Genomic DNA, 13,912 nt, shown 5'->3' on the forward strand with positions numbered 1-13,912 from the left:
AAAAAGTCTCCTTTTTGCTTCTGTTTGAGATTCTGGGTTCTCAAGTCCAGGTTTAAATTGTTTTTGGAGGTGGTGATAATCTGGTTCCCACAGGAGAGTAAACTGTCATGGTATTTTAGACATTACACAACTAGGCGCTTCCATTTTTACTGTGAATTGAAGTAAGAAAAAGGAAAGTTAAGTTTTTGACTGAAGTAAATAATTTTTAAAAATTTTATAGGATGTGTCCCTCACTGGCAAGGGCCAGCATTTAGCCCATCTCTAAATGTCCATCTCTAATCACCTTTGGAGGTGATGAGCCACCTGCTTGAACTGCTGCAGTCCATCTGGTGTACAGAACAGAGTTCCAGGATTTTGACCCAACAACAGTGAAGAATTGGCAAAATACTCCTCATCTCAGTCCTAAATGACCAACTCCTTGTTCTGAGATGGTGCCCAACTGTTCTAGGTTTCCCATCAGGTCTCTCGAGTCTTGCAAATTTCAATGTGATCACACCTCATTCTTCTAAACCCCAGAGAATATAAACCAATTTTACTTGGCCTCTCATTATTGGATGACCCCTTCATCCCAAGAATCAATCTGGAGAACCTTCACGATACATGTGGATGTGATTCAAAACTAGAAGGGTCATAGTATCTGGACAAGGGATCAGCCATTTCAGATTCCAATGAGAGAATTTCTTTATTTTTTCTTTATTGAGAGCTGTGAATCTGCTCAGTATGTTCAAATCAGAGTTAGATTTTGATCATTTAGGGGATTAAGGAACATAGGCATCATATGGGAAATTGGAGTTGTGATAGAAAATCATGCATGATCTTATTATGGAACTGGCTGAATGAGTCATAGAGGTTTACAGCATGGAAACAGGCCTTTTGGCCCAACTTGTCCATGCCGTCCCTTTTTTTAAACCCCTAAGCTAGTCGCAATTGCCCACATTTGGCCCATATCCCTCTATACCCATCTCACCCATGTAACTGTCTAAATGCTTTTAAAAGGTGAAATTGTACCCACCTCTACTACTACCTCTGGCAGCTTGTTCCAGACACTCACCACCCTCCGCCTCACAAACCTATGCCCTCTAGTTTTAGACTTTCCCAATATCTTTTGGGAAAAAATATTGACTGTCTAGCTTATCTATGCCGCTCATTATTTTATAGACCTCTAAGATCACCCCTAAGCCTCTTATGCTCCAGAGAAAAAAGTCCCAGTCTATCCAGCCTCTCCTTGTAACTCAATCCATCAAGTCCCGGTAGCATCCGAGTAAATCTTTTCTGCACTCTCTAGTTTAATAATATCCTTTCTATAATAGGGTGACCAGAACTGTACACAGTATTCCAAGTGTGGCCTTATCAATGTCGTGTACGACTTCAATGGTCTAATCCTTTTACTACTACTTGTGCATATAGAATCCCTGCAGTGCAGGAAGCGGCCATTCTGCCCATTGGGTCTGCACCGACCACAATCCCACCCAGGCCCTATCCCCGTAACCCCATGTATTTGCCCTAGCTAGTCCCCCTGACACTGAGGGACAATTTAGCATAGCCAATTTTTGGACTGTGGGAGGAAACCGGAGCACCTGGAGGAAACCCACGGACACACGGGGAGAACGTACAGACTCCACACAGACAGTGACCCAAACCGGGAATCGCACCCGGGTCCCTGGCACTGAGGCAGCAGTGCTAACCACTATGCCATTGTCCCATTCTATTGTCTTTGGTTGTTCCTAAATCAATAAGTGATAACCAAATTGATAGCTGCCCAAAGGGATATTGATACCAATGAGGAGAGAGCATTCCTGGCAGATAGGTTTTTAGGAAGCATTTCGGAAACACGATGAAAGTAAAAACAATTTGTGAAATGTTCAGATAGCTCCTTGTGGATGCGAACCTGTGGACAGGATGGAATTTCTCCTATTTATCACTGATAGTGTCAGAGCATGCCGGATGACTAGAACAGGGAGAGGCCATTCAGCCCCTTGAGCCTCTTCTGCAATTCATTGAGATCGTGACTGATCAGCATTTTGAGTTCCATTTACTCACTTTGGTTCTGTGACCTTTAATAACATCGCCTAACGAATTCTATCCAGTTTAAAAATTTACAACTAACACCCCAGCCTCAAAAGCTTTGTTGTGGGGAAGAGTTCCCTGGATTTCTGTTCCTCTTTGCTTGAAGATCTTCCTGACATTAACCCCTTAAATGATGGAGCTCCACTTAAGGCTGTTCTGGGTTTCCTTCATGGGACAATGAGATCTCTCTTCCCTTTATCATCTATATTCAAGGGAATACAAGCCAAGACTGCCTTGGTAAATGTAATACTAAAGAGAAATGCAAAACATCATCACACTGATGCACTAGAGGGTGCAGTTGGGATGCGATGGATGGAAATGGTACTCCATTGTGCATGTGGCTCTTCAATAGCTGACCTGGGGAGTGCTTGATGAGCATTGGAAAAGGGCATCTTGTATCAGCGTGTTTGACTGAACAGTTACCTACTCTGGCTGCAATGATTCTAGTTATATTGACACTGCGACTCAAAGTAACAAAATTATGTGAATTACATTCATCACAGATATCATGGAATCTCTACAGTGCAGAAGGAGGCTATTCAGCCCATCACATCCGTACTCAACTTTCAACAAATTATCTTACCCAGACCCATTCCCCCTAACCCCACGTATTTATACCCAGACCCATTCCCCCTAACCCCACGTATTTATACCCAGACCCATTCCCCCTAACCCCACGTATTTACTCCACTAATCCCCCGAACCTACCCCTCTTGGGACACTAAGGGATTATTTAGCATAGCCAATCTACCTACCTGCACATCTTTAGTGTGTGCAAGAAAACTGGAGCACCCGGAAGAAACCCAGGCAGACACGGGGAGAATGTGCAGACTCTGCACAGTCAGTCACCCAAGCTGGGAATTGAACCTGCGTCCCTGGTGCTGTGAGGCAGCAGTGCTAACCACCATGCCGCCCCTGTCTTAATGGGAAAGAGAATCTTGTGCGGAACGGAAAATGTGTAGGGCCTTTTCTTAAATTGCATTTTTATAGCATCTTCAACCCAGTCAAACCTAGATCCAAGGCACTTTGCAGAAATATAATTAAAACGATCACCAGACAGTACTCGGACTGATGGCAAGAAGTCTGGTCGAACAGCTAGATTTCAAGGAGTACCTTAAGAGGAACAGAGAGGGCAGGCAGGTTTGTGGAGGCAAATCCATAGCTGAGCTTGGGCAGCTCAGGCACAGTGGGGAATTACAATAGGTAAAGATTGGAATGGAGCGTTCTCAGAGTGGTAGTGCGGAGAAGGTTAGAGATGGGAAAACACATGAACTCAATGGCAAAAATCTAAAATGTTGCCATTGTCCAGATTATGGGGCCTTAGTTATAAAGTTGCATAAGCAAAGCACTGTGGAGTACTTTTGGAAATGAAGGTTTTACTTTGGGTTTCTGCATTGGATGATTCCAGCTTAATTAAAAACATTGATGTGTTTTGCCTGGACTCTATCCTAAGTCTAGCTGCTGTGTGCCATGCCATATATAATGACACAGCTAAGCATCCATGATGTTCACAATGCTGCATTGACTCTGTCCACACTTCCCACTGCCCTTGGCAAAGCAGCCAGCATAATCAAGGACCCCACGCACCCTAGACATTCTCCCACCTTCCGCCGGGAAAAAGATACAAAAGTCTGGTCACGTACCAACCGACTCAAGAACCTCATCTTCCCTGCTGCTGTCAGACTTTTAAATGGACTTACCTCACATTTTGTGGAAGGCGGTATGACAATGACGATCTCCCGACTCAGGTGATGACATAGCCAGCATAAGGGAAAAGCTTAGTATTGCCTGATGCAATTCAAGTTCCGTGCACTTTACAGTGGCACAGTGGTTTGCACTTTTACCTCACAGCTCCAGGGACCCGGGTTTGATTCCCGGCTTGGGTCACTATGTGGAGTTTGGACATTCACTCCATACCTGCGCGTGTTTCCTCCGTGTGCTCTGGTTTCCTCCCATAGTCCGAAAGATGTGAATCATAGAATCCTACAGTGCAGAATGAGGCCATTCAGCCGAACAGGTCTCTACTGACCACAATCCCAACCAGGCCGCATCCCCATAACTCAATATATTTACTCTAGCTAGTCCCCCTGTCACTAAGGGCAATTTCGCATGGCCAATCCACCTAACCTGCACATCTTTAGAGTGTGGGGGGAAACCCACACAGACACGGGGACAATGTACACACTCCGCATAGACAGTGACCCAAGCCGGGAAGCGAATTTGGATCCCTGTGCTGTGAGGCAGCAATGCTAACCACTGTGCCACCGTGCCGCCCCATACTGACGTGAGATGTGCTAGTTAGTTGCATTGGACCTACTAAATTCTCCCTCAGTGTACCCGAACAGGCGCCAGAGCGTGGAGACTCAGGGATTTTCACAGTAACTTCATTGCAGTGTTAATGTAAACCCACTTGTGACACTAATAAATAAATATGAAAGGAAAAGCTAAAGGTGTACTTTTAAATGTACAGTAAATCCTGTTTAGGTTGCGACTGTAGCAGCAGTATCGCAGCGAGCCTGGTCAGTGGGTCACGAGGGGTGGCCATTTTGTAAAAGTGGGTTGCCGGAGGAAATGTTTGAACACTACTGGTGTGTCCTCAGCATCCTGCTCGTAGGTGGAGGGACTATCAGGGCTTTGATGGAAGCACAGATCTTGCAATCACACAAACAGCCAGCAGTTATGCTCTTCTCCATTTTATATGATAATGTCCCAGTAATTAAAGGAATATTGAAAACAAAACAAAAATAGCATGCAAGGGTGAAAACTAATTATTTATTGGTTTGAATCAGGTAAAAAACTATTTGGGAATTTCATGTCCAGAATAAACAATGTATCAAGATACTTCCAGTGTAGACTGTATCATATCGTGGATGTGAGGAAAGACTTATTCACGCAGAGGGTGATTGGAACTTGGAATAAACTTCCTGCGAGAGGGGTGGAGGCAGGGTCAAAAGAGAATTGAATTGCTATCTGAAAAAGGAATGTGCAAGATTATAGGGATACAGCAAGGGAGTGGGACTAGGTAGAATGCTCTTTCGGAGAGAGAGTGAGTGCAGACTTGATGGATCGAACGGCCTCTGTCTGCATTAAAGATTCTGTGATATCATCTGAACTACAAGCATATAAAGTAAGACAGACAGATATGTTCGTTTGCGTCAATAAAACCTTTCATGATCTCTGATACAAAAATTTTTTGAAGTCTAGTTACTGTGGTAGGAAAAACATCAGTGAATATAAGCACAGCACGATTCCACAAACAGCAATACCATAATGATTGGACAATTTGTGATGTTGTTGAGGGCTAATTATTGGCCAGAAAAGCAAGGAGTGTCATGAAATGTTAATATCCACCCAAGAGGGCTGGTCACATCTATGATTAACATCTCTTCCTGACAGACAATCCCTCTGGCAGTGCAGTATTCCCCCAGTACTGCACCAGGACTGCCAACCTGCATTCTGTGCTGGAGCGGGCCTTGAACCTATCGCCAGTGACTCAGGAGATGAGAGGGCTACTCACTCAGCCACAGCCTACACCAACAAGCCAAGCCCTATTGAATTGCCTTTGGAGGTGTTATCAATGGGCAGGATAGACCCTGGGAGCAAATTTTAAAATGGATTAAAGTTGCAATTTATTCTCCTGACAATGAAAAATGAAGTGTTTCCTGACTCCCCAAAGCCTGTCCATCATCTACAAGGCACAGGTGAGGTGTGTGATGAAATACTGTCTGCTTATCTGAATGAGTACAACTCCAACAACACTCAGGAAACTCAATGTGATCAGGAGAAAGCAGTCTGCTAGACTGAAACACCATCCATCACCTACAACATTTACTCCCTTCACAACTAGTACACCGGCAGCAGTGTGGACCATCTATGAGACACACTGAAGCAACTCACCAAGCTTCCTTTGACAGCACCTTGCAAACCTGTGACCTCTACCACGTAGAAGTACAAGGGCTGCAGACACAAGGGAATACCACCCCTGGAAGTTCCCCTCCAAGCCGCACACCAACTTGACACGGAAATATATCACTGCTCCTTCACTGTTGCTGGGTCAAAATCCTGGAGCTCCCTTTCTAACAGCACTGTGGATGTACCTACACCACATAAGAACATAAGAACTCGGAACAGGAGTCGGCCATCTGGTCCCTCGAGCCTGCTCCGCCATTCAATAAGATCATGGGTGATCTTTTTGTGGACTCAGCTCCACTTACCCGCCCGCTCACCATAACCCTTAATTCCTTTATTGTTCAAAAATTTATCTATCCTTTCCTTAAAAACATTCAATGAGGGAGCCTCAACTGCTTCACTGGGCAGGGAATTCCACAGATTCACAACCCTTTGTGTGAAGAAGTTCCTCCTCAACTCAGTCCTAAATCTGCTTCCCCTTATTTTGAGGCTATGCCCCCTAGTTCTGGTTTCATCTGCCAGTGGAAACAACTTCCATGCATCTATCTTATCTATTCCCTTCATAATCTTACATGTTTCTATAAGATCTCCCCTCATTCTTCTGAATTCCATTGAGTATAGTCCCAGTCTACTCAGTCTCTCCTCATAAACCAACCCTCTCAACTCTGGAATCAACTTAGTGAATCTCCTCTACACTCCCTCCAGTGCCAGTATATCCTTTCTCAAGCAGACCAAAACTGTACACAGTGCTCACAGTGCACATGGACTACAGCCGTTCAAAAAAGCAGCTCACCAACACCTTCTCAAGGGGACAATTAGGGATGGGCAATAAATTCTGACCTTGGCAACCACACACATCCCCAAGAATGATTGTTTTAAAAATCGCAGAACTGATCCGGTAAAGAATAATTTTAGAAAATGCTTAAGGAAAGCATCAAGTATTTTGCTGTCAACTTGCAGAGAAGGGTTGGTAAGGTGGTTGAAGCTGCAATTGTTTGGGAGAGGCGGGGACAGCCCTGAGCAGATGAGGAGGTGTCTAGATGGAGCTGTGCTTCAGGGATTGACAGCCAGTGATTCTCTCCAACAAGTGTTGCCTGCTATACACACACTCACACTCACACACACAGCATCCAGTTACAGCACTGGCGCAAGTGGATCATTCTCCAGCGCCCCTTGCAAGGGGCTATTTTTGGCTCAAGCTGTTGCAGTTCCTTTCAAAGTGTTCAGCTCCCTCCACTGCTTATTGTTCTCTCGGCTGTTTTGTTGGCAACTCCTTACTCCCAGCCTAGCAGCTGAGTTAAGGATAGAGCGGTTTCAGAAGCTCCGCCAGGGCGAAGGCAGCACAAGAGGGAGGGTATGGAGAACACCCCCATCCCGGTGGTCACGGTGCAGACTGTCCCTTACGATGACCAGAGACCCGGCACCAGTGGCCTGAGAAAGAAAACCTCCGTCTTCGAGAGTAAGAGGAACTATCTGCAGAACTTTACACAGAGTGTGCTGTCTTCCATAGACCTGCGGGACCGGCAGGGCTGCACCATGGTGGTGGGCAGTGATGGCAGATACTACAGCAGGACCGCTATAGAGACCATTGTCCAGATGGCAGCTGCCAATGGGGTAAGTCTAGCTTCCCAAAAAAACCACCCCACTCTGCAGAGATTCCGGACACAAGAGTGATTGAGACAGAGATAGAACTGGTGGGGGGGAGGGGGGGTGGGGGGGTAGATTCTCACAGAGCTTTCCCCAAGAATCTCACCAAAAACAAAAAAATGCTTCTGTTCCTTAACATCACCAAAATAGAAATTATTCTTCCACCCCACCCAATATGGACAATTTCTCTTAAGTGTGATTTCAAGAAAAAATTAGATACATCTCTTGGGGCTAAAGGGATTTTCACAGTAAGTTCATCGCAGTGTTACTTGTAAGTCTACTTGTGACTAATAAATAAACTTTAACTTTTATATGGGGGGGAAGGCGGGATCAGGATATTGAATTCGATGATCATCCATGATCAAAGTGAATGGTGGGACAGGCTCGAAGGGCCGAATGGCCTACTACTGCTTCTATTTTCTATGTTTCTATGCAAAATGGGGTGGCACGGTAGCACAGTGGTTAGCACTGCTGCCTCACAGTGCCAGGGATCCGGGTTCAATTCCTGAATTGGGTCACTGTCTGTGTGGAGTTTGCACATTCTCCCCGTGTCTGCGTGGGTTTCCTCCGGGTGCTCCGGTTTCCTCCCACAGTCTGAAAGACGTGCTGGTTAGGGTGCATTGACCCGAACAGGTGCGGAGTGTGGCGACTACAGGTATTTCACAGTAACTTCATTGCAGTGTTAATTTAAGCCTTACTTGTGACCAATAAATAAACTTTGAAATCATGGAGGGGTGGGGGGAGGGGTGGGGCACGAACAGAAAATGCTAGAAAATCTCAGCAGGTCTGACCGCATCTATGGGGAGAGAATAGAGCCAACGTTTTGAGTCTGGATGACCCTGCGTCAAGCTGGCTAATTTGCTAAAGTTCACCCTTAATCCAGCTGATACATTGAGCAGAGGGAGCAGCCACATTCTCTCTGGAAATATGTACTGGGAATCTAGAATACTGCCTAGTGGGTGCCTTTGAAACACCAGCCTGGACTGGAGTGGTTCATTTTCCCCTCTCTATCCCAACCTGGTTTAAAAGCACTTTTCAAACAGAGCCAGACTAAGTGGAAAGGAATTAAATATTGATTTATTTCGGGTTGGGGGGTTATAGTTTAACACGTGAGAGGCAGCGACAAGCGTGACATGATGTTAGCTCGGAGAAGCCAACCTGGTTGGATCTGTCTTCAGCTAGAATTGATGTTTTGCCAGTGCAATAAACATGGCAGTATTTCAAAACAGATGAGTATTCTAACACAGCTGGATTTGGTATATTCTCCTGCCTTGGGTGTCATGTTTTATGTCATGGGGGCGGCACGGTGGTTAGCACTGCTGGACAGCACAGTGGCGCAGTGGTTAGCACTGCTGCCTCACAGCGCCAGGGACCCGGGTTCAATTCCGGCCTCGGGTCACTGTCTGTGTGGATTTTGTGCATTCTCCCCGTGTCTGCGTGGGTTTCCTCCGGATGCTCCGGTTTCCTCCCAGAGTCCAAAGATGTGCAGGTTAGGTTGATTGGCCGTGCTAGATTGACCCTAATGTCAGGGGGATTAGCAGGGTAAATATGAGGGGTTACAGAATAGGGCCGGGTGGGATCGTGATCGGGGCAGACTTGATGGGCCGAATGGCCCTCTTCTGTACTGTAGGGATTCTATGATTCTATGCTGCTTCACAGTGGCAGAGACCTGGTTTCAATTCCGGGCTTCGGCCACTGTTAATGTGAAGTTTGCATGTTCTCCCCGGGTCTGCGTGGGTTTCCTCCGGGTGCTCCGGTTTCCTCCCACAGTCTGAAAGACTTTCTGGTTAGGGTGCATTGACCTGAACAGACGCCGGAGTGTGGCGACTAGGGGAATTTCACAGTAACTTCATTGCAGTGTTATGAGTCTTACTTGTGATAAATAAATAAAGTTTTACTTTTTATGATGTTGGTGATCGTGGCTCTCCAATCTTTCAGGGCCTTTGATAATGGCCAGCATCTTGTTCTCAAGTCATGTACCTGTTCTGATTCTGGAGCTGTTGGTGCTTTTCCTCTTTCTTCTCCCTCCTACTCTTTTACCCTCATTTTGCGGTCATTACCCAATGCTCTAGAATCATAGAATCCCTGCAGTGCAGAAGGAGGCCATTCAGCCCATCGAATCTGCACCGATCACAATCCTGCACAGGTCCTATCCCCATAACCTCATGCATTTACCCTAGTTGGTACCCTTTAACACTAAGGAGCAATTTAGCACTGCCAATCCACCTAACCCGCATATCTTTGGACTGTGGGAGGAAACTGGAGCACCCAGAGGAATCCCATGCAGACACGGGGAGAACAGGCAAACTCCACACAAACAGTGACCCAAGCTGGGAATCGAATTCAGGTCTCCGGCACTGTGAAGCAGCAGTGCTAATCACTGTGGTACCGTACCATTTCTATCTCTTTAGTACTTACCCAAGGAATTGCAGCTGTCTCCTGGTGGACATCTGCAAAACTCCTTCCTGGGTGCTGGGTTTTCTCAAAACGTCCTGACTGGTTGTGTGCGTTTTCCAACTGATCCTCCTCATATGTCTCAGAAACCACATTCCTGCTGTCTTTAATCCTCCTTTGTTGAGCTCAGATGCCAAATACACATATATACAGTAACGTTAACCAGATGTAGCATTTTAATCCCAATCTGCTTTCCATCGAGATAGTCCCATTTCAGAAGAGGCCTAACATTTTTTGTGAAAGTTTGTTTTGCAACAAGTTATGTGCTTTCTCATGTCTTGATCACTGTTGATCACTCTTTGGTGTATTGATCCAACAGAACTAAATCTGTGAAGACAGTTTGGGAATGTTTGGTGGGGAGAGGGTGGAATTTGGCACTAATTAGGTGTTGAGGTGAACATTGAAGGAAGCTCCACCACAATTTGGAAAATGGCAACTCAACCATTTGTATTTGTACAGTACGTTTAACATAGTAAAATGTCCCCCAGGCATTACACAGGAGCATTAATATTTAGCACTAAGTCACATAATGAGATATTAGAACAACTGTCCAAACGCTTGGTCAGAGCAGTAGCTTTTTAAGGAGTTTCTTAAGAAGGGGAAAGAGGCAATTTCAGAGCCTGATCCCTGAAGATACGGTTGTCAGAGCTGGAGTGACAGAAAGTGAGAAAGTGCAAAAGGCCAGAATTGGAGGAGTGGAGGGATCCTGGTGGGTGTAGAATTGGAGGAGGCTACAGAGGTAGAGAGGGTCAAGGCCACAGAGGGATATTACATTGGATATATGGCACAGAAACAGGCCATTTGGCCCAAGCAGTCTATTCTGGTGTTTATGCTCAAATCCAGTCTCCTCCCATCTTACCTCACCTAAATCTATCAGTGTAACCCCCTCTTCCCTTCTCACTCATATCCTTGCCTAGCTTCCCATTAAACTATTCACTTCAAGCACCACCCGTAGCAGCAAGTTCCACATTTCTTGATCACAATCCTATACTGAGTTATGATCTTCCCCACAAAGAGGACATGTTCATTGGATTTCACTCTATTAACATTTTAAAGACTTCTGTCAGGTCACCCGTCAGCCTTCGTTTTTCAAGAGAAAAGGGACCAGCCTGTCAATATTTTCCTGGTGTATACCTACGCATTTCTGATATCATCCTTGTAAATCTTCTCTGCACCCTCTCCAATGCCTCTGTATCCTTTTTATAATATTCCCACTAGAACTGCAGGCAGAGCTCTAAGCATTATCTAATCAGAGTTCAGTACAGGTTCAATGTAACTTTCCTACTCTACAATTCTATCCCTCTAGAAATAAAGCCGAGTCCAGTGGTTCCCAAACTTTTTTCACTGGGCCGCACTTTCGGAATAAAAATTTGCTCGTGCCACACCGAATCTTTTATTGATAAGAACTACATTCAAAAACAATAAAAAAACAACTCCGAGCAGTGCTTGATTCATAACATAGAACACAACTGCTTTATAATACGATCATGGGACATCGTCCTCAGCATCACTTGATGCTCTTGCTCTCACTTTGGAAAAATATCTATCCATGTTTAAATGTTTCTTTGATTGTCCTTGAATCTTCCCGCCACACTTGCCATCCTCTCTCGCCGCACCAGTGTGGCGCGCCGCACCCTTTGGGAACCGCTGGCCTAGTGCTTGGTTTGCCTTTTTATGGTCTTGATAATTCATTGCACAACTTTTAGTGTTTGATGTATTTGTACTCCCAGATCCCTTTGCTCCTTCAGCCCATATAGACTCGCACTTTCCAAGAAATAAGAGACCTCCCTATTCCAACTACAAGAACTCACATTTGGAGAATATAGTTATGAAAGCAAATAGGCCGATATGTTTGCTTCTGATGCAGATTTTTCATTTTGAATCTTGAGTAAGCATCAGTGACGTTTTTAAAATTAATCAGATAGAGGCCCAAAGGTCATAATGTGGGACATTAAAACCTAAGGGTTTTAAAGAGTGATGGAGATTTATCAGATAGTACCTAAATGATGCCAAATCTTAATTTTTAAAAATGATGACTAAAGGATGGATACATGTTGTGGTCAATGTTCTGGAGAATGTGCTGTATCGTCAGTCTAACAGTGGGAATATAAGGTGAAGGAAATATGCTGGATAAGAACATTTGCAATTGAGAAGCTTTAATTATTTGCAGCTCCCTGCAAGCCTCTTCTCAAACCTTTTTAATCTAACACCATCAACGTATCCTTCTATTCCTCCTTCCTCACGTGTTTAAGAGTCACCCAAGCCATTTGCCCACCTTCTCTGTGGCAGCGACTTCCACGTTCTCACTACCCTCTGGGTACCAAAGTTTCTCCTGAGTTCCTTATTAAATTTAAGGGCCACTTGTTCTATCTTAAGCCCTTTCATAATTTTAAAGGGGTTAAGATAGAACTAGCCTGTTCAACGTTCCCGGAAAACCTCTCCCTTCCAGTATGAAGCTAGGATCTTATCTTTGCAATTCCTCAAGTTCCTAAACACTTTTTTGTAATATACAGACCCAAGCTGTATTCCAAGTGTGCTCTAACCAAGGATGACATTACTTCTCAGTTGGTTATGAAGGGCGTGGCAATGTCCTGAGGTTGGGGAAGGCGTTACATAATTGCAAGATGTTTTTTCCCCCTTGCAGTCCACAAATTAATTATTGCCTGCAGCCGCTTTGTTTGTGTTACTGTGTACGATACCTAACGTATGTGAAATGTGAAGGACATTGTTTTCCCCTCAGTGAGCCACCGTTAGCTCAGAATTAAACAAATCTGATACTTGCTTGTTTCCATTCTAAAGCTGTTGTTTGTGACACCCTGTGAGTGAGTAGGGTGAAGAGCAGAAGGAATCCTGCTGTATCTGTGCACTAAGCAGGGCTGAGACAGTTTGCAGACAAAAAAAAAACAATGTGACAACCAGAATCGTTCATTGGTATCTTAAACATTATTCTGCAACAGTCTTGCACTATAACACCAACAATTTACATTTATATAGCCCCTTTAAAGCAGTCAAACATCAAGGTATTTCACAGGAACATTATAGGGCAAAATTTGACAACAGTGAACCCATGACTCCTGACTCAGCCATGATCAACAGGAATGGTGGAGCAGGCTCGAAGGGTCGAATGGCCTCCTCCTGCTTCTGTTTTCTAAGTTTCTGAAACCCAAATTGTGCGGACAGAAGTTGAGGGAACTTGCTCTCCAAATGAAGATTCCAACCTTCTTATTTCACACGTTCCACCAAACCAGATTCCATTTGAGACACTGACCGGAATTCTCCCGTCCCACCTGCCACGGGGATTGTAGCGGGCGGGAGCAGACAATGCAAAGGTCCATGAAAAGGTGCACAGGTGATTGTTGAAGTTAATAGTTTAACGAGAAGCTAGGCAAGGATATGAGTGAGAAGGGAGTAGAGGGTCACACTGTTAGATTTAGGTGAGGTAAGATGGGAGGAGACTGGGATGGAGCATGAACACCAGCATGGACTGCTTGGGCCAAATGGCCTGTTTCTGTGCCATATATCCAAGGTAATATCCCTCTGTGGCCTTGACCCTCTCTACCTCTGTAGCCTCATCCAATTCTACACCCACCAGGAAGCCTCCTCAGGTGGGATTCTCCGGTTTTGAGGCGAGCGTAGCGAGAGAATCCCGCCTGGTGTGTTAGGATTTCATCTTGATGATTTTGGGTTTTAAAAATGACCGGGATAAAAGGTGGGCAGGGATGTCTGGAATTGTTCACCAGTAAAATAACCCAGAGATGTTCCTCCAGAGAATTGCAGGTACTTTGGAAGGAAGAATGAGGCAATATCAACTAAATAGTGCAGTTTTAAAGAGGTA

General features: G+C 45.0%; 1 protein-coding gene across 1 annotated transcript in view; it reads left to right on the forward strand.

The window, feature by feature from the left end:
• The first annotated feature begins 6,921 nt into the window (after window positions 1-6,921).
• Window positions 6,922-13,912, forward strand: part of pgm5 (phosphoglucomutase 5) — a 127,192-nt gene continuing 120,201 nt past the window's right edge. The window contains exon 1 of the mRNA XM_078214004.1: window positions 6,922-7,590. Coding sequence (XP_078070130.1) covers window positions 7,333-7,590 — 258 coding nt within the window. The 5' untranslated portion in view covers window positions 6,922-7,332. The remainder of the gene's footprint in view (window positions 7,591-13,912) is intronic.

The sequence above is a fragment of the Mustelus asterias genome, chromosome 6 (genome assembly GCF_964213995.1).
Source record: "Mustelus asterias chromosome 6, sMusAst1.hap1.1, whole genome shotgun sequence".
NCBI classification, from domain to species: Eukaryota; Metazoa; Chordata; class Chondrichthyes; order Carcharhiniformes; family Triakidae; genus Mustelus; species Mustelus asterias.